Genomic DNA, 18,451 nt, shown 5'->3' with positions numbered 1-18,451 from the left:
CATGTATTTCAGGCTTGGGTAATTTTTAATCCCAAGCAAAGCTTAGTTACGAATGTTCAGATTTATAATCATGATATTGAATATGACAAGTTGTTTCCAAGTTGATTTTCAGCCCTTGCTTACTTTTGGCAACCCAAAGTCTCGGTCTTGGCATATTTTATGAGTCAAGCTTTTGAATGGGTTTCCATATTGACACTTGTAACAGCTCAAGTAAACCTATTTATGAGCCAAGCTAAATCTATTTGGCTATAACTAGGTTCATCTATTGTCCATTCCTTTGCGGCAGATCCATATATTTTTCTAGGTATCCATGGCAGGATGATGGGGAGGTGTAAGATATGGGCATCTACAATTTAACGGTTTGCTTGGTTCACAAACGGATGCATGGCGATATATTGTTTGAAAATTACTTCTATATAAAAATATTTGACATACTCATATTTTTTCTGTAGTGCCTTCATCAATTAGACATGGTGCTAGGTCTTTGGCTTTTAAAATTTGCAGAGACTCCTTGTTCCTTCTTGAACTAGTGGATCATATGGTTAAGTTTCATTCTTATGAGCCATATATTTATAATTGGTCATTCCTAAAATGTTTCATACTATATGACAATATTGGCAAGAGCCTACTGCTGGTGTTTGTTTAACTCAAACTTGACTCAAACCCGGTCCTAAAATCAATTGCTTTGGTTTCTATACTCAATCCCCCAAACTCCCTTCTTAGATCGATTAGCACTCTTTATTTTCTGAGGTAACAAGCATAGTGTGAAATTTGAAGTCAATTGATAACGTCACTTTTCGCTCAATCCCCCAAACTCCCTTCTTAGATCGATTAGCACTCTTTATTTTCTGAGGTAACAAGCATAGTGTGAAATTTGAAGTCAATTGATAACGTCACTTTTCGCTCGATAAGTTATGTTTATGGCACTTGCACCTATAGTTAATTTTCTCACTTGGTGTTAGGATTGGTATTCTAGTTTAGGTAACTCCTGGAATTTTGTTGGTTTAATTCATAGAGAACTCTTTGCTTCGTACTTCATTTTCTTGCTTAATGCAAACACCTAATTTGACGTCGCAACTCACAAATCAATTTTATATTTAAAATTTAATTACAGTAAGCTTCCAGTTATTAGGGATCATGTAAGCTATATTGCAGTGGTGCATATGAATCAAATTTAAGCCAGTACTTGGATTTCTAATTTAATTTAGTCTAGTAAAGTATTGATAAGCTTAGCTGAATTTTTCCAAGTAGTATGATCATTAAGGTGTGAAAAAAATCGATAACAACCAGATCTTGATTGATATTAATAATGACTGTAGAGGCCATTTTTTAATAGTTGTCCTAAGATTTTGCCAAACATATATGTGATTATTTTTTTTTATTCGTATTATTTTATAGATATACTATTGTTTTTATCAATTCAATACTCTTATTTCTCTCCCTAGAAAAACAAAGTAAAAGAAATATTAAAAGAAGTGTTTTTATGTCAAAGTAAAGATTTACCATGCGGAGAGCCGAGCTGCAAAAAGATTTTACGGGCCTATGAATTTTGGACGAAGTGATAGAAAAAAGTTATCATTATAAGAATATGTGCGTCAACCATATCAATAGGTGTTAGGCAACAATCGCATGGATATGAGCCCAACCATATTAAAATTATATATTGGATTTTGCCTATCCCATTAATTCCAAACTAAATCTCCACAAAACATTATCAAGTCTTATGGAATGGTTAAGAGCCCTATGGAGGGGCATGTGCAGAAAATTGTAGATTAGAATGAGTTATTGTAGGATTTTCGACATATCATGGCCCTATGCTGATGTTGGATTCACAGCTTTTCATATCGGTCTCCATTTAAATCTTTCAAAGGAACAAAAGCCAATATTCATGACCTACTAGATTTTCCTAAAATTAGCTCTGATGATCTATTGCACCTATGTCTCAAGTGACATAAGTTATTAATTTACAAACAGCTGATTGTAAGTATATAATCAAATATATTTCTTATGTTAGTGTAAATAAAATCTTTATAATAGTATTCATGGTCAGATGATGGCTTATAGTAATATTGTGACAGCTTTTTTTCAGATTGATAAATGAAAATTACAGCGGGGTGACAGCATATGTGGCTAACCACTCCGAAGGAACCCTAAGGGTGGAAAAGAGGGCGATGCCCGGGGCACTTCGTGACTTATTTGCTGATTTCATTGAGTGTCTCCGTACTTGTGATGTATGAAATACCTATTTTAGTAAAAAAAAAAAAAACAATGGAATCAAGGATTACTACTGCTAGTCTCCGGACAATGCTTTCATTCAACCAATAGAAATGCCAAACAAAAGGGAGGCACAACCATGTGGACTTGGTCCTTTTCGTTAGTATATTCAGATGGATCTACCCCAAGTTGGATTTGGATCCCCCCCCCCCCCAGCCAACAAGCTTGATTGACCAACTAAAGCTTTGCTGCTCTTCTTTTATTTCATTTCATTTTATTTTTTTGGCATATATAGACCTTTGGAAACATAATTTATTGGATATTCCTTGTTTGACTGACAATGTTGATAAACAATCATTTTAAGTACCATTTAACATTGTTAATCTTCTACATTAATACGGCGGAAAATTTCAATACTAAATTTATATTGAGAAGCTATATTTTTTATGAATTTTATATTCAAAACTATCAATGCTATTAGGCAAAGATCTGGAAGTGTGCAATTTTCTAGGTAAATAAGGCCATGGTCAAGAGGAGATAGAAATCACCCATCCACCAAGTGTGAAATATAAGAAAAAGGAAAGCACTCTTGGTGACCCATACTAATCACCAAACACAGCCATCACCTTTCAGTTTGCAAATTTTATTTTACTATTCTATACTCCTTGAAATAAACCAGGTGTTAACAGCATGCTTTCATACTCAGCTGCATCCTATTGAAGAACAAGCCTTCTTTTTTGTTCTCTAAGAGATGAACAATTTTCTTGGATGTTGGAAATTAAACAGTGGTTGACTTGTTCCAACCAATGAAAGTGCAGTCAACTTTTACCAAACAATAGAAGAACACTGTATACTCAACGATACCATAAACGGGTTATTTATCATGGATACATAGGCCTCGTGCATTTGACCAAGATCTAATCACCAACCTCCCCCCTCACCTCAAAAAAAAAGAAGTATTTACAAGAAAAAAAAAAAGGCATTGACCAAAAATGATGGGATTGATAAAAGGATTTAAATAAAAATAGAGAAGACAATGATTCAAATTCAATACCTTGCTCATCGTTTGCACTAAATTTTTGAAATAATTTATGATGGTTTGTAATATTTTAGGAGTCATGCTAGGGAGTGGTTGCTTTGTCATGAAAAGTTTCAGAAATTATTGTTGATTCTAAATTGTCGCACCTAAACCACGTAGGCCCAAAAAATTTCAAGTAACTGATACAGTGGAATACCTAATAGCTCTTCTCATTTTTTTAGTAATGTTATGCAAGCAAAATTGAAGTTGGTGCAATGGTTTATCTACTAGTGCGCCTAAAAAGACAGGATCTATCAATACGATATCAACATTTCAGAGGGTGCAATTAGCACCTATCCATGAAATATCCGTGGTAACGCAAATTATATAGCCATCCTAATTGAGTGTTGCATTGTTGAAAGTGATTTTCTTGAAAGATACATTTCTCCCTTTCATCTTCTGTTCTTTTCACGAAACTTAAACTCAATTAGTGGAAATCAACCTTTCACCATAATTAGAGAATTATTTTATAAATTCATCATATTTTTCTTGCCCTTTGTTTGCTTCTCATATATATTTTTCTTTTCCTGCCCTTCCAAAACACATCACTATACTACTTCATGATTCCTCGTGGCTATCTTCTAAATAAGGAAGCTGTGAATCAAAACTTCAATTACAACTTTACAAGGTACACTATGTGAGAACATGGCATGAATGCACACTTTAGATTTGGCTGAGCTAGGTGATGGCACTATTTGCGACGGAACGATGGAGCTAAATGAAATTTTTCGGGTGCTTGGGGATTGCAGAGAGCCCAAAGCAAGAAATAAGAGGCGTGTGCAAACAAGTACACATTGACATTAAAAGGAGGCCCTTCCCACGTAATTAAGCATTGTCCCCACGTCTTTTCTAAAATTTAGCAAAGAATTGATTTCATATATTTCTCCATTTTGGTTTCTTGAGCCTGGTGGATTTCTCTTACGTTTGAGGATATAATGAGTAGCGTGCCATATAAATTATTCACAGGAAACTTCGATTATCCACTTTTGTCTTGGATCATTGGATGATTGAATCATTTTGAGTAGTACAAGGTGTAAAATGAAAGTATAGACCATACTGGGCCAGTTACTCTATAGGCATCATGTGGGTTAGAGAAGGAAAGTTGCTTAAAATACTTTGAAACTTGTTGTCTTCTGATTTTATTAAATGTATCAATACTAAAAATATATGAATCATCCGTTTTAGCAAAAAAAAAATAACATAAACCATACCTTTACTAGAATGTTGTCAATCGATTAAAGTGCTGAGTGTCTCTATTTTGTCCGAGTCATTTTTTAGATTATACTTAAGAGGCTAGTATCTAATTAAAATTTATTAACTAGGTACTTAGTTACTAACAACCATCAAGCAATTGCTAAAGATGGAATCTATTATCCATACACCAAAAAGTTCACTAATCTCCTCTTGCAGTGATAGCGTTACTCTGGTTGCATTGCTGTTGTGTCCCCGGTAGCTAATCCGAGATAATCCCTCCAAAAAGGCATCTGATTCAGGGCATCCTACGGTTGAAATTGCGCTGTCTTCGCCTTAACTTTGGGATAAAGATGGCGTGTGTGTCCTTTTTGGAGAGCGCGATACTTCTTTTCCAAGGCATGATTAATTACCATATCAAACACATCATCACCACCGTCCATCCACCGATCAACGCTCTCTGAGAACGCAAGGAGCACCGTTACGTCGTCTGCGTCATCTCCGAGGCCAGCCGATGACGGCACCCAGTCAAACTCCAATCCACCCCGATCTCTGCCCAAATTAGCAACCATTCGCCAAATTAAACCACAATTATAATTATTACTTAATTAAATAACCATCCCCAAAATTCCAGCTAAGCAATTCCCTTCCCGAGGAAGCCAGCCGTTGTATTTCCCATTTTATTCTTAAAAAAAAGGAATATTAAAAAAAAATCCCCTCCTTTTTAAACCCTTCGTCACCAAGACACGGACCGACACCGCACCAACCCCTCCTCTCTCTCGCTCGCTGTAGTCGGGAGAGAAGCATGCAGCGGCAGTCGCTCGGGTCGCCGGGCGCGAAGCTCCAGATGAGCGGAGCCGCCGGCGGAGGGGACAAGGAGGAGAGGCGAAGGAGCGCTGGTGGAGCGGCGGCGGTGACGGTGCCGGAGGAGGAGCAGATCAAGGCCGAGAAGCTGATCCGATCGAACTCGAGGACGGAGAGATCCATCCACCTCATCCCTCTCCTCACCGTCCTCTGCTTGCTCCTCCTCTACCTCATCTCCCATGACCCCACGCCCATAGGTTTGGTCCTACAGATTTATTCGCAGGGAAAATCTCCTCTCTTCTCTCTCTTTCCCTCACCGCTTTTCGCTATTTTTGCCAGAATTGGAAAAGCTCGGCGGCGACGCCCGTCTTCTGTTCGACAACGGTACAATGCCGGTCCTAGAACCTTCCGATCCTTTCTAGCGGATATCAGTTTCTTCACTTTTTCCTTAATTTCGTCTAACTTTTTTTGTTTAAAAAAATTCTGTCGTTTTGCAGCGGGATCGTCGACGGAGATCGGGCGAAATATCGGGGCCGGGATCGGCGGCGTAACGGCGATTCGGAGTCATCGGGGGCTGAAGGAGGCGAGGAAGCTCCGGCACCGGAAGCTGGGGAGGTTCTCCTAATGGCCGCGCACGTGCGACGGCGTTTGGCTAGGCTCTCCGCACGTGAGTACTCCTGTCTTGACACGTGCCGGACTGTGCTGATCGAAACCAGGGGGTGATTTGCTTTGTTGTATGGGCGTCGGTTGCATTGATTCGCACTTGCGCTGGATTAATTCACTGTCAATACGATAATTTTTCTATTATTTTGAAAAAATAACAAAAAAAATGCCCTTATTTTTTTTTGTAAAACTCTATTTTTTATTTTAGTTTAAATAAATATCGATTTTAGTTTCCGATAGGGGTTCTGCTAACGGGCGTCCCGATGGTGCTTAGTAAAGCGTGCCGCAGGAACTGTGTTCCAGCTGTTATTTGGCTCCCACCGATTAACAGCTGGCGAGCATTATGAGAAGCATGCGGCAACTGTACGGAGCACCAAGGGGAGCCGGCGATCGATTCCGCTTCGCCGCAGGAGCAGCCTACGGGTCGTTATCATCCATTTGCGATGATGGATCGGTCCGTTGGTTGATTTAATCCCAAGTACATTGGATTACGGGGAGGTTTTTTTTTTTTTTTTGGGCACGCCAAAACGATACATGTCAAATATGAATACATTCAAAAAAAAAAAAAAAAAGTCAAAAATAGAAAGTTTCGAAATACACCGGAGATAGAACCTTTTCAGAATAGTTAGTTTTATACAAGCCTGCTCAATTTACTGTTTTGTTGGCTTGACGATATATGTGCTTTGTCTGTAAGGTTATTTCACTACTGATCATGGTTTGAATGTCTCTGAGCAAGTTTGTACTGTTAAATTATTGAAATTGATACGAAACCAACGATGCTATATGAGGCAATTATGTGAAACAATGAGCACAAACACGAGGAACGCCCTCATGTAACATTGTGGTGATATTGGTACATGGAGACCATACAAGAGTTATGTTTTGTAATGGTGGGGCAGGAGAAGGGATGTTTGATGCTTGTGAATTTTAGCTGTACGCGCCAGTGGAGCCTCGCTTTGATTGATTAGGAGTGTGGGGCGTTGGAGCGCCTGGTTCACATGCCGCCATACCTCTGGATCGTTCGTTAGACGTGACATCGCAGGACCGTCCTGGTCCCCATCCATGGCCAATGTGTCCGCTAACGTTAATGAATCCAGATCAAGTGGATGAAGAGAGTTTCCGGCACTTGGATGTTGACTTGGGTGCCGAGGAACCGAGTTTTGCACAAAACGATCCCCACGCAATATTACTTGGCTAGCTTTCATCTCTCTTTTAACCTTTAATTTTTTTTAGTTAAGATAGATGAAAGCATGGATACAAATGATGTGGGGCCGTACTTATAAAAGATAGATGAAAGTATGTTTAATCCTACATAAGTTATTCGCTGGATAGATTTTGGATACTTATAAAAGATTAAAAAATTTAAATAATATCTTCTGGCTAGTTATTTTGAATGAGATCCTGAATTATTATAAATAACAAATGTAGCAAAATTCATAATTTTGGCCACTATTCTACGATTTTGGTCTTCGATGTTCTCCAATGGCCTGGTATTACCATTCAAAGAGGCAACACCGTTGAATTTGATTTTGTCTTATCTTGGTGCTCACGACCTTAGGAGAAAAAAAGCCATGCATATTGCAAGCTCATCTTTCGAACCAACTTCTCCCGTAAAGATAATACTAATTCTCACTTTTTCTAGTTTTCGCTTTTGCTGCAACAACTACATAAATCAATGGGTCATCTGAATTAATACATGGTTGCTTGGTCTTATCATGAAATAGACAACTTAACTCATTAGAAAGAATGGAAAGAAACATTAAATCGGAAAGAAAAGAAAACAAGGGCCATTGGTTTATAATAAACCATTTTCAACGTGTTTCCGCCTATTCCTGGATTGGTGATGCAGGCTACTTCGGATTTGCAAGACAATAAATGGATTAGAGGACTCCTCAAATTAGCTCCAGCAACCGATGCTTAAGCTAAAGAAGATTTCTAGCATGAGACGAGGAAGATAAAATAGGAAGCATAAAGAGCTTAGTAACAATAGCTATAATAATATTAGAGACGCACCTTTCCCATAAAGACTCACAGGCTTATTTATAGCTATATATTCTCGAATTTTTTGTGAATTATATCTTAACAGCTTAGAGTCGTGCTATAACTGTGAGGATCCGTGCAGGCATATGTTTAGTCCCATATCGGTTATCTACTGGGTAGATCTTAGGTGCTTATGCAGAATCATGGAATCCAAATAATACCGTCCGGCTAATTTTTTTGGTGAGATTCTAGGTTGTTACAAAATGGTATCAGAGCGGACATGATCCATAACCTATGTGAGTTAGGAGACACCGCAACGCAGATCCATTGGGATGAGCATAGGTCGATCGTAGTGCTTGCAATTAGATTTGAATAGATTTGAATCCTTGCAATTAGGTCGATCGTAGTGCTTGCAATATGTTTAGAAAAAAATATCTTCTTGAGCTACGGGGCTTCACGTCCGATGGCATGTAACTTCAGAGATTTTTTGATCAACTCATCTCGCTTCTCGACTTGATCCTACTTTCCGACTTGATCGAGATAGACTTGGTTCTGCTCCACTGAGTTCAACCAATCCGATCACATCATATCATCAGATGTACTTTCCACCGCATCACAGGAATTCTTTTCTAATTGTCAGGTGAGAGATATGCATACTAGTAGTTCACTAGTTCCCGAGAAACAAGCGCCTAATTCTTATCATCTTCACCTAATTAAATGCCACGGTAGCTTTCGTTTAAACTTCCTGCGAGCATTGTTTGCTCTCCTCGAATTGGAATTATACAGCAAATACAACGGGTAGAATAGCCCCATCACTGATCGACAAAGACTACCCTTAATTTACTCTACAATACTTTGGCTGGACTTATCTGGGGACTTTATCGTACGTGACCTCCCTTTGTTTGGTTGTCACAAGACAGGAAAGTGACGCTAAATTATTGCGAATGGATCAGAACAGAGCGATCAAGTGGGTCACTTTTCCGGGGCCACCTTTTCTAATCTAATTTATAACGGAGAAGGCGCCAGCCCCAACCACCGCTAGTACTATCAGTTTCTCTGTCAACCAAAAATAAAAAAAGACTAATAAAAGGGGGAGAATATAAAAAGGGAAAAGAGACAGCATTCATGAGTTTTATGATGAGACGGTGCCTTTTTGTTATTTCAGAGAGTTCATGGCTTTGAAGTGGACATGGGAATTTCAATCGTAATGTAATAAATAATAACATTTGGGGATAAGGTGGGAATACTGTAATTTATAATTTGGAGGAACGTATTTGGTTTTATGAAGGTATTTATCAAATTTTCTGCATGCTCAATATCTAAATATTTTCTCCTTCACCGTCTACTTATTGAGTTCATCTTTCACCAGCTAGACATGAGGCTCTTCACACCCTATACAATATCTAACATCAATTTTTTTATTATTTTTAAACTGTCCCAAAAGCTAATATTGGTAACTATATCCCATAAATTTTGTACCACCATCCTTGCTCATTCTAGTACTTATTATGCATTTCATAATTAGCTTTTTCTCATGATCAGATTATATTTAAAGCTCTTCAAGCAACATATATAGTTGGGACTCGATAAAAATTTGCTAAAAAAGTATCATCTTACAAAACATTACTATAAGAGCTTAACAAATTGCAAACATGAGCACAAGAACTTCCTCTGTTTTTTTTTTTAAAAAGCAGATTTGGCAATCAAATTCCTGTTTCATATAACCTTCAAATATATCGAGTGCCAATATTAATTTAATTAACTTCATGAACATCTAGTTAATTACGCTAGGAACCAAATCTTCATGCAATGTGTCTAATGCTAATTTTACATACCAAAGTTAGTTACGAAGATAAAAAAGAAAAACACCTTTTCATCATTGCAATATTTTTGGACCCGTCGATGAGACAGGTGCAAAGTCCACATATTTCGGTAGTTTAACATATGACTCATCGCTTAGCTTTTTTTTTTTTTTTTCTTGATTCTAGTGGCTATATATATATATTTGGTGTCAGAGCCCGGTGTACCAAAAAAATAAAAAAAAATAAAAAAACAGGTGCAAACTCCGTTGCCCTGCCGTCTTAACGATAGGCGTCCCATCGGATTTATAAATATGGCTAAGATTCCTTCATCACGAGTCCTCTTACCTCGTTCCCGGGGCATCACATCTATTCGTCAGAACGGAGCACGGCGTGGTCTCGCCTTTTCCCAATCTAGTAGAAGTTCGCCTTTAGTCCCACATCGGAAATAAAGCAAGAGTTAAAAGTGCCGATGGGTATATGAAAGGCTGATCGCCTGCAGGTACAACCACGCAGCTGCGAGGTGGGCGCAGAGCGAACTATTCTTTCGCCTTTTACTAAAGAATACCGTGTGCCCGCCTCATAAAGCAGCATACGCCAATTTTTGGAGGGCTCCTCCCTTAGTGGGAAGTGGGCCCTAATAGTTCTTAAATAAAATATTGCAAGGGTTTTTTAGTAGATGTGTCGAGTCTGGAGTCAAAAATAATTTTCAATTAGTTCATCTGATATATATGTATGCACAAAAGATTTGTATAATTTATATTTAGTTATTTTTATATTTTAAAATATTAATAATTTTTAATTTTTTAACTTAAAGTAAACATACTATCAAATGAACAGTTTGTGCGTCGAGCCTAATAAGTAATTAAATCTAATAAAAACATCATACCCTTATATGTTATCTTAAAATTTCTATTTAACTTGATTAATGTGGCACCATAAACTTGACCTGATTGATCCAAGTAATAAATGACCCAACCTGGCTTAATCCTGATTTAGTTTAAGATGCGATGAGATCAGAGAAATCTAAAACGGCTCTCAGATTGAGTTGTGTTACAATTGGTAGATTAAAACAATTGTTTCAAATCTGCAGTCTCCAAAGGATTTTTTTTTTTTTTTTTTTTTGACTCCCACTGGTAATTGAAGTCCCCATGAAACCAATTTTTTGTTGCAGCGTAAGGAGCAACGACACAAAATGCAAAATTACTCGATATGATGGGAAGAAAACTTCCACCTCCTATCAGAAAAAGCTGTACTATAGTAAGAATGTAGAACATAAGGTGCAAGATTTCATTACACAGCAACACAACAGATAGGATTAGACGATCACCAGGCTTGCCACCAGATCTGATAGATTATTAAAGCATGTTATTGAAGATACAACTGAATCCATAATTAGACTGTAGAGGGAACATGAGGCCACTTCACATAATTACACTGTAAATCACTAAGCAGTTACCAAGCAACGAGTTCCATAAAATGATATGATGCACAAAATTTAGTTAAACTAATGCATAATTGCCATGGGGCAGAAAAGGCAAGCCTCAGACTCACAAATGGAGTTGAACCAAGTAACATTGCAAAGGCATAATGATAGTAGGGTCGTGAGGGTCTCCCCTCATCCGGCTCTCTGCAGGGGAATCTCTTACAAATCCGAAATGCCTACTAATGCTGGGGGGCTTCAGCCTGTTGAGTAAGAACTTAAAGAACTTCATCACTACCTTGATAGCAAGAACCAAAATGCAAGTCGTCAAGGTAGAAAGGTCAGGGTTTAAAATGATGCATCAGGGAGGAAATACAGAGAGACATATTTGTACCTATGAGCTACCTATTCTTTGCACACGTCTTCGACCTGATGATAATAACAAAGAGCTACACAAGTTATTAAACAACATCAACCAATTCACAGAAGACTGATTCTATGTTCACCACTAGAAACTGAATACACAAAACCATGTCCTTTTCTGTTATACAAAAACTCATAGGATCAATCCTTGAGCAGGTGCAGGCTTGTTAGAATGCTCACCCGTCGCAGCTGGCGGAGTCTCAGAGAGATGAACCTTTGCAAAGTCATTCTCCAAGCTCTCATGTTCTTGCTCAGCAGCAACTTTCTCTTTTGTCTTTGATCCAACATCACTTGCTGCCCTGGCCACCCTGTTGAAAGCACCGGTCACCCATGATGCCCCAGTGAAAACAAACCTGTTCTTCATAATGGCTGACCCAGCACTGCTGACCTTCAGCTCGGCAGCTGCAAAGGCTGACTTTGTCTTCTCAGAAACCTGAAACTTCTTATCCATTTCCCTGACCTTTTCATTGACAGCAGAAGTGCCCATGCTGATTTGCTCGCTCAGCCCAATCTTCTTGTCCAGGGATGAGACTTTGGCACCTGCTGTGGATGTGAACTGGTGCTTCTCATCAAAAGCCTTTGCTTTGTTGAGAGCATCTTGGCCTAGGATAAAGCCCTTAGCAAGCATGGCGCTGATGACGTCTTCAGCTTTTTGAACAGCAGATTCAGCAACCCCGACAGCCTTAGCATCTTTTGACTGCGAAAGTTGAAGAGTTATGGTTAAGTACATTATGGAATGCGCAAGCAGCTAAATACGGGCAGATGAAAACATCAGAAGCATATAACATGCAGTCTACCGCGGGTGGGGATGAAGCAGCGGCAGGCAGTTGGTAGTCTGGGGCTGGCGTAATGATGACCGACATATCAACTATTGTTGCACCCTATGCCACCACAAAGAAGTGAGAACAGAACTTAGAAGAGAAAAATTAAGAAGAGAACTGTGTCATAACAAATTGAAGCAGACACCTACACCTTCCTGTATAAACAACAAAAAAATCTGCCAAGTTGCAATTTGATAGTTAGAAGGATACTAGCAAGACCAGTGGTACCAATCAAGATAATGATCCACTCTGTATTTTCTGATTCATCTAAAGAAAAAGATTTAAACAATGTGCCCGTCATTTTTTTGGGACAAAATAATACCACCCCAACAGAAAAGTAACATGCATACCAGACACTTGTTATCATATACATGAAGTCAAGGTTGAGATCAAATCAGCTGCCACACACAGACATACATATACTAATATACTCTTAAGAGAAGAAAAAAACTATGCATACGTCTATGCAAACAGATATCTCAGTATAGGTAACACATGAAAGATTCGTTTTCTTTCGTCCAAGAAAATGGTTACAAACAGGCTAATGATAAGGGATTCATTGCACCTGACAAAGGCCATGAGAAGTGAATAGGAGACAATAACTGAGTGTTACATATACCTATGTGCATACAGCTAATGCATCACAGAATTCATTTTCGTTTCTCCACCAAGAAAACAGCTACAGACAGGCAAATCATAAGGAATTCATCACATCAAACATGAAACCATGAGAACGCACCGAAAGAAGAAGGGCAGTCTCTGCTCCCTGTGGTTCTTTAAAGGTGACATAAGCAACCTGTGTCCGCTCATCACCACTGTAAAAGGATGGCAACACTAACGTGTACATATCGGAGAAAAATCAAAAGAAAACAGTGAAAATAAAACTACGATAGCAAGTGCAAACACAGACCTTCGCATTTCAACATATTCAATGTTACCAGAAAAGGAAAAGAATTCTTCTATATCTTGCTCAGATGCACCTAGGGAAACATTGCTGACCTTTACTGTCCTTGCCTGCAAAAATGTTAAAAAACATGAACTGGGATCAGAAAATTTTCTTCATAATGGTTATAGATGTATAACAACAGAACTTTGTAGCAGCAAAGCCGCAAGTCTAATTTTATATTTCTTAAACAATGATTGAATAAATATATAATCCTGGGACAAATAAATCTTACATATGCAGGAGACAACATTCATTCATGACTATTCGAACAAGGATCTCATATAATATGGAGCAATAAAGACATATCTTCCAACATTCAGCTACCACACCATTTATTTATACAATATGCTGTTTTGTTGTAAGATTTTTCTAGAAAGCATACAAAACCTAAAATGGATGAATTTTTTTTAGAAAATCTTCTCATTACTTTCTATACAGCCGGTTTGGTAAAAATTGGCAAGTCATAGAACCTGAAAAATAAGCTATATGAAAACAGGTCGCCCCCTGTTTCCGTAAACCCATTTTACAGGAAACCAGAAATCATGATCATCTGTTTTAAGGGCCCAAAGACAACCAGGAGCCCTAAAAGGAAGACTAATACATATGGTGGTTGGAAATCCTTAGACACTCTCAACAGCATAGTGGTTTACTCTGATGCAAAGCCAGATTCTGATAAAGTCATGTCTGAGTAAACAAAAAATTGCCTGCAGAGTTTTGTATTCACCACATTGTAGAGACACACGACAACTTTTATAAGATGACTATCAGACTTCCTACAGAGAAGATACCATGATATTAATATAGCTACTTCAGACAACTGGATGACAGAGAACTCCACAACAAACACTTTCAGGGGAAAACAAGAGTAGTGACATGACTCATTAATATGGCCTGCGCACAACCAAGCTAGACTCTGTATCAGAGAAGATGTGTTTGGACTTTGACACACTAAAGCACTTAATTGAAGAAACAGGAACACCAACACAACCTCATATTTTGACGATAAGCTAGGTTATGATTTAATGGCAGCAAAACACCAGATTGAAATTAAACCTTCCAAACAATTAGTAATTTTCATCAGGTACCAGTCGACCCAACCAATTTTGCTCTCTACTGTCTTACACCTCTTTCTACCTGTTTCTCACACTTTCTTTCATCATTAGAATTTAGAAGTACAGAAACAAATGGTTCAATAACTAAAAGCGGTAAAACCCAAATATAGTTCATAACAGTCCAAGGAATCTATCTGTTGGAACAGTCTGACACTCTGACTAGAGATAGAATGGATCATTTTCTACTGCATGACAACCTTGAAGGTGGCAGGGTTGTCAACCAAGTATCACCAGAAATGGGGGAAAATCCACAAATTAAACATTACATCATCATCCTATGATACGATAATGCCAAGGGAGATTGTTATCCTAGTTTTTCTTACTCTAATGAATATTTGCTCTAGGATTTGTAGATCATGATCAACAATGTGAATTCCAACTTATATATAACCTGTCTCAGTTCCTTTTTCCAGCGATTTCAACTTCCAAACATATAACATGATGGTTATTTCACTGTAATTTCTCCTCAAATAATCCTATAAAACTAAGAAACTAAGGTAGAGTGCAGTTTCTGAAGACGTTCGACTCTTCAGCCATTGCGATCTCCAAGTTTAGAAAGTGACTAGCTGCAATTATGAGTTTCACTATAAATGAACTTTGGGGTCTTTATGATGGAAAGTATGTCACGTTTAGGTAAATAGGGTTTGCACCAAAGCTTTATACACATGCATGCATATATGTGGAAGTATGTATGAGCCTGAGTGGTTATGCATGCAATCCTGCATATATAGAAGGAGATAAACCTTTGGTGCATGGAAATACTTTAAGAACAGGAAATAACCATGGTCTCAGGGAATATGTGTCCGGTGTCCCCCAGTAAAAGAACAGGTCCTTGGGATAAATGTTTCAAAGACCATGTTCCATACTGTATAGTCTTTCTCAGCAATAAAGAGAACAAAGACAACAATATATTAGGGTGATTTGCTCATGTGAAACAAGGGCTTTCTTATCTATTTGTGTATGACCTTCTGCTCTTTCCAGATTAAACAAATCATGTTTTCTTAACTTATTATATAGTAGTCTTACCCACAACATGGTATTAATTCATCAGGAAAGAAATGATATCCTCTAATCATGCATTAGAGCCAGTATCCATGTTGATGTTAGGTATATCATAGGCAAACACTTGTACTTTTAATGTCTATTAGCATATCAAGCAAGTATAAGGCCATGTCAGAACATGTGGTCTAGTAAAAGATTTCATTCTAAGATAGATGTCATGAGTCAAAACACAATACTATTAGCCTAGTTGGTGGGCACCCAACCCTTCATAGGAGAGATCCCGGGTTCAATTCGGTGGCAAAAAACCAACTCATTGCTTTAAAGAGAGATAGAGAGAGCGAGAAAACACATGAATCTAGGTAGTAACCCAAATAACAATTTTCTTTCACCAATCCTTAAAAGCCTATTATCTCAATGAAAAATGAAATCTATGGGACCCTGAGACCCCTAAAAATCTAATTAGATCACTCACTTTAGATGCACTGATGCAATATGCTAGATCTATCAACATCATTGATGAAATTAACTGTAAGGATATTTTTGGTCCAAAATGACATGGATGAGATGTATGATGTGTGAATGCAAAACTTTAGACTGTTCTTTTAGATCTTCCTAAATTGAGGGCTTACTATACGCTTTCAACTCCATATACCAAGCCAAAACGAATAAGCACAAAAACTCAATGCCACAAAACCTATTATCAGTCAAATTCATTGGACTAGGGGTTTGTTAGGTCTAAGTGAAATCTTAAAGTATAACCAAGTCTACCTTCCTGTTATGATGCATTGGTTAAGCAAGCCACAAAGAAGTGATCTACCAGTATGCACATTACCAAGCAGATAAAATATACATGATGCAACGACATTGAAGATGCCTAAGCGTGCTGGACAATGAATATTCATGGATGGTCACTCAACACAATTTTTTGTTATAAATGCACCAAATGAGAATCAGTCCAAATTTGATGCGCTAGATAATTAAGGAGTAGATTGTCCCTTAAGTTTTCTATAAACATGGCTAACCAAAAGTAAGTCTTCTGGTCTCCATATTGAGAAAATTTTGAAGAGTTAACAAGGCAAGCCCATTCCTGAGTTCACAAATTCAGACATGTGTGGAAAAACTTATAAGTTATAAGACTACACTAATAAATGTGACTTTAACAAATCTAGTACCCAAAAAATATGTTCCTAGAAGAAAAAGAAATAAATAAATAAACAATTACGTGCAGGAAGCATGGTTCATCATACCAATGTGTATTGCCCCATATCGGGCATACAACTCCATATAGGGCATACAGTCGTACCAGGCATATCGTATTATACCGGTACTGAACTAAAACTCAATATAGGGGACGTACTAAGTCTCAATATGCTAGCCGATCCTGTGGCAACATACCGACACTGTACCAGCATGGTACTAGTATGAAATATGGTACCAAGATAGCAAATCTTGGCACAAAAATTTCATAGAAAAAATAAATTTGATGAATTTACATGATAGAAGAACCAATAATTATGTAACATTTGTGGGTAGAAAAGGGTAAAATAAAAAAGCACTTAGAGTGCTTAAATATGACTGTATCTAAACCAAGTCATGGCATGCTTGAACTTTTAGATGAGCGAACTAGTGCAAATGGCCACACCTATACCTATACTCTGCTGACTGAAACTGTAAGTGCTTTCAACACAATCCATTAAAAGCGTAATGTTTGAATCCATGTCTTAAAACATAATAAACCACTCAGTTATAACAAAAAGGCACACTACAAAATATATCACAGAGATCACGCGCTTCAATGACTACAAGAATTCCAGATTCTTGTCTCTTGAACACCTAATTACCCTTAAACCCTCAATAAATCCGAGCCAACCCCGAGAATTTCAGAACCACACGATTCAAATAAATCCAACAACCATTTTTTACTTTCATAAGTTTTGTCAAACAGATTCCTACACCGAATAATCACAACAGAAACAGACCATTCATTAAAAAAAAAAAGAAGAAGAAAGAAATAGAACAAATCAAGCAATGCCACTAAGTAAGAAGACAAAACAACAGAATCCAAAACACTACAAGTATCCTTTCCAAGCCAAAAGAGACCCGAAATCAAGGCAAGAGAACCGGTGCTCACCGACATGGCCATCTCACTCACTCGGAAACCCAAACCGCTCAGCAACAAAGGAAAAGAAAACACTGGGAGTTTGGATAGAAGGTCTATGAGTCGTGGATATGGATGAATCGAGGGGATATTTATAGGTCGGTTCTATCGGGGGGCGTGAGACACGTGGCAGCGTCCCGCCGGAGATCCGTTTGAACCGCTTTCTTGCTGCCGTCAGATACCGCCACCTTTTTTTTTTTTTTTTTTTTTAACATTTCCCGATATTACTTGTCTCATTCCTCCTGGTGTTAAGGTTTGGTTTGCGAGTTGGGATCCAAGGCTCGAGCTTGATTTGCCTTCCATGCGAATGAGCTAATTCAGTCATGTTATCAAGTTGACACCAAGCTATTAGCTATGTATCTGTCCCGTCCCATTCACTCAGATTTGCAGCTGGACATGTTCACGAGGAGTATTTAATATATTCATCAGTTCATCGAACTGATGATGATGAGATCTTGGCACTTGGTAAGACTACCTTTTTTACGATCATTTGATGCTTGTTTCGCTAGATAAAGATTTTCCTTGTAATACTACCCATGAACATTAATAACATTACTTGCTCCCGGTGAGATAAGGTGGGGTAGTCTAGATGGCAAGCTTAACTGTTTAACCCATTTAGTGTGTTTCAACCCATTATAGGTCAGATTAAATTATCTATTTAATAAAATAGTCAGATTCAAATCTAGACTTTTGACCACTTCAAGTTAGGATTGATGGATTTTCGATCTTCTCCTATAGGTTAGTTTAAATAATACCATCACTTTCAGATTTGAATCCTTGGCTTATTGCTGGAGTACTATGAAAAGTTTGCATTATTTTAATATTAGAGAAAACATA

The 18,451-nt window shown here is 37.9% G+C and overlaps 2 protein-coding genes and 1 non-coding gene across 5 annotated transcripts; 2 read left to right on the top strand and 1 right to left on the bottom strand.

The window, feature by feature from the left end:
* The first annotated feature begins 5,212 nt into the window (after nucleotides 1-5,212).
* Nucleotides 5,213-6,184, top strand: LOC103714580 (uncharacterized). Its single transcript, XM_008801872.6, has 3 exons — nucleotides 5,213-5,544; nucleotides 5,627-5,671; nucleotides 5,785-6,184. The coding sequence occupies exons 1-3, from the start codon at nucleotides 5,289-5,291 to the stop codon at nucleotides 5,910-5,912; spliced, it is 429 nt and encodes a 142-aa protein (XP_008800094.1). The 5' UTR covers nucleotides 5,213-5,288; the 3' UTR covers nucleotides 5,913-6,184.
* Nucleotides 6,185-10,243: 4,059 nt separating this feature from the next.
* Nucleotides 10,244-10,361, top strand: LOC113463208 (U5 spliceosomal RNA). Its single transcript, XR_003387071.3, has one exon. It is a non-coding gene; the product is annotated as a U5 spliceosomal RNA (small nuclear RNA).
* Nucleotides 10,362-11,042: 681 nt separating this feature from the next.
* LOC103714581 (binding partner of ACD11 1) lies at nucleotides 11,043-17,680 on the bottom strand. Of its 3 annotated transcripts, XM_088718910.2 has the most exons (7): nucleotides 17,588-17,678; nucleotides 13,307-13,410; nucleotides 13,136-13,211; nucleotides 12,373-12,456; nucleotides 11,756-12,272; nucleotides 11,547-11,581; nucleotides 11,419-11,450 (listed from the first exon to the last, which is right to left on the bottom strand). In XM_088718910.2, exons 1-6 carry the CDS (start codon nucleotides 17,597-17,599, stop codon nucleotides 11,547-11,549), a joined length of 828 nt encoding a protein of 275 aa, XP_088575036.2. In that variant the 5' UTR covers nucleotides 17,600-17,678; the 3' UTR covers nucleotides 11,419-11,450. The 3 variants fall into 3 exon arrangements, with proteins under 3 accessions (XP_089785885.1, XP_088575036.2, XP_008800095.3); XM_089929759.1 differs by having other exon boundaries at nucleotides 11,043-11,581; XM_008801873.6 differs by lacking the exons at nucleotides 11,419-11,450; nucleotides 11,547-11,581 and having other exon boundaries at nucleotides 11,583-12,272; nucleotides 17,588-17,680.
* Nucleotides 17,681-18,451: the final 771 nt, after the last annotated feature.

This window comes from Phoenix dactylifera, chromosome 3, assembly GCF_051530095.1.
Source record: "Phoenix dactylifera cultivar Ajwa chromosome 3, Ajwa_hap1_PhDact_Kaust_v1.1, whole genome shotgun sequence".
Lineage (NCBI taxonomy): Eukaryota > Viridiplantae > Streptophyta > Magnoliopsida > Arecales > Arecaceae > Phoenix > Phoenix dactylifera.
Note: the sequence above shows the minus strand (reverse complement) of the source record. Positions and strands in the feature narration are given on the sequence as shown.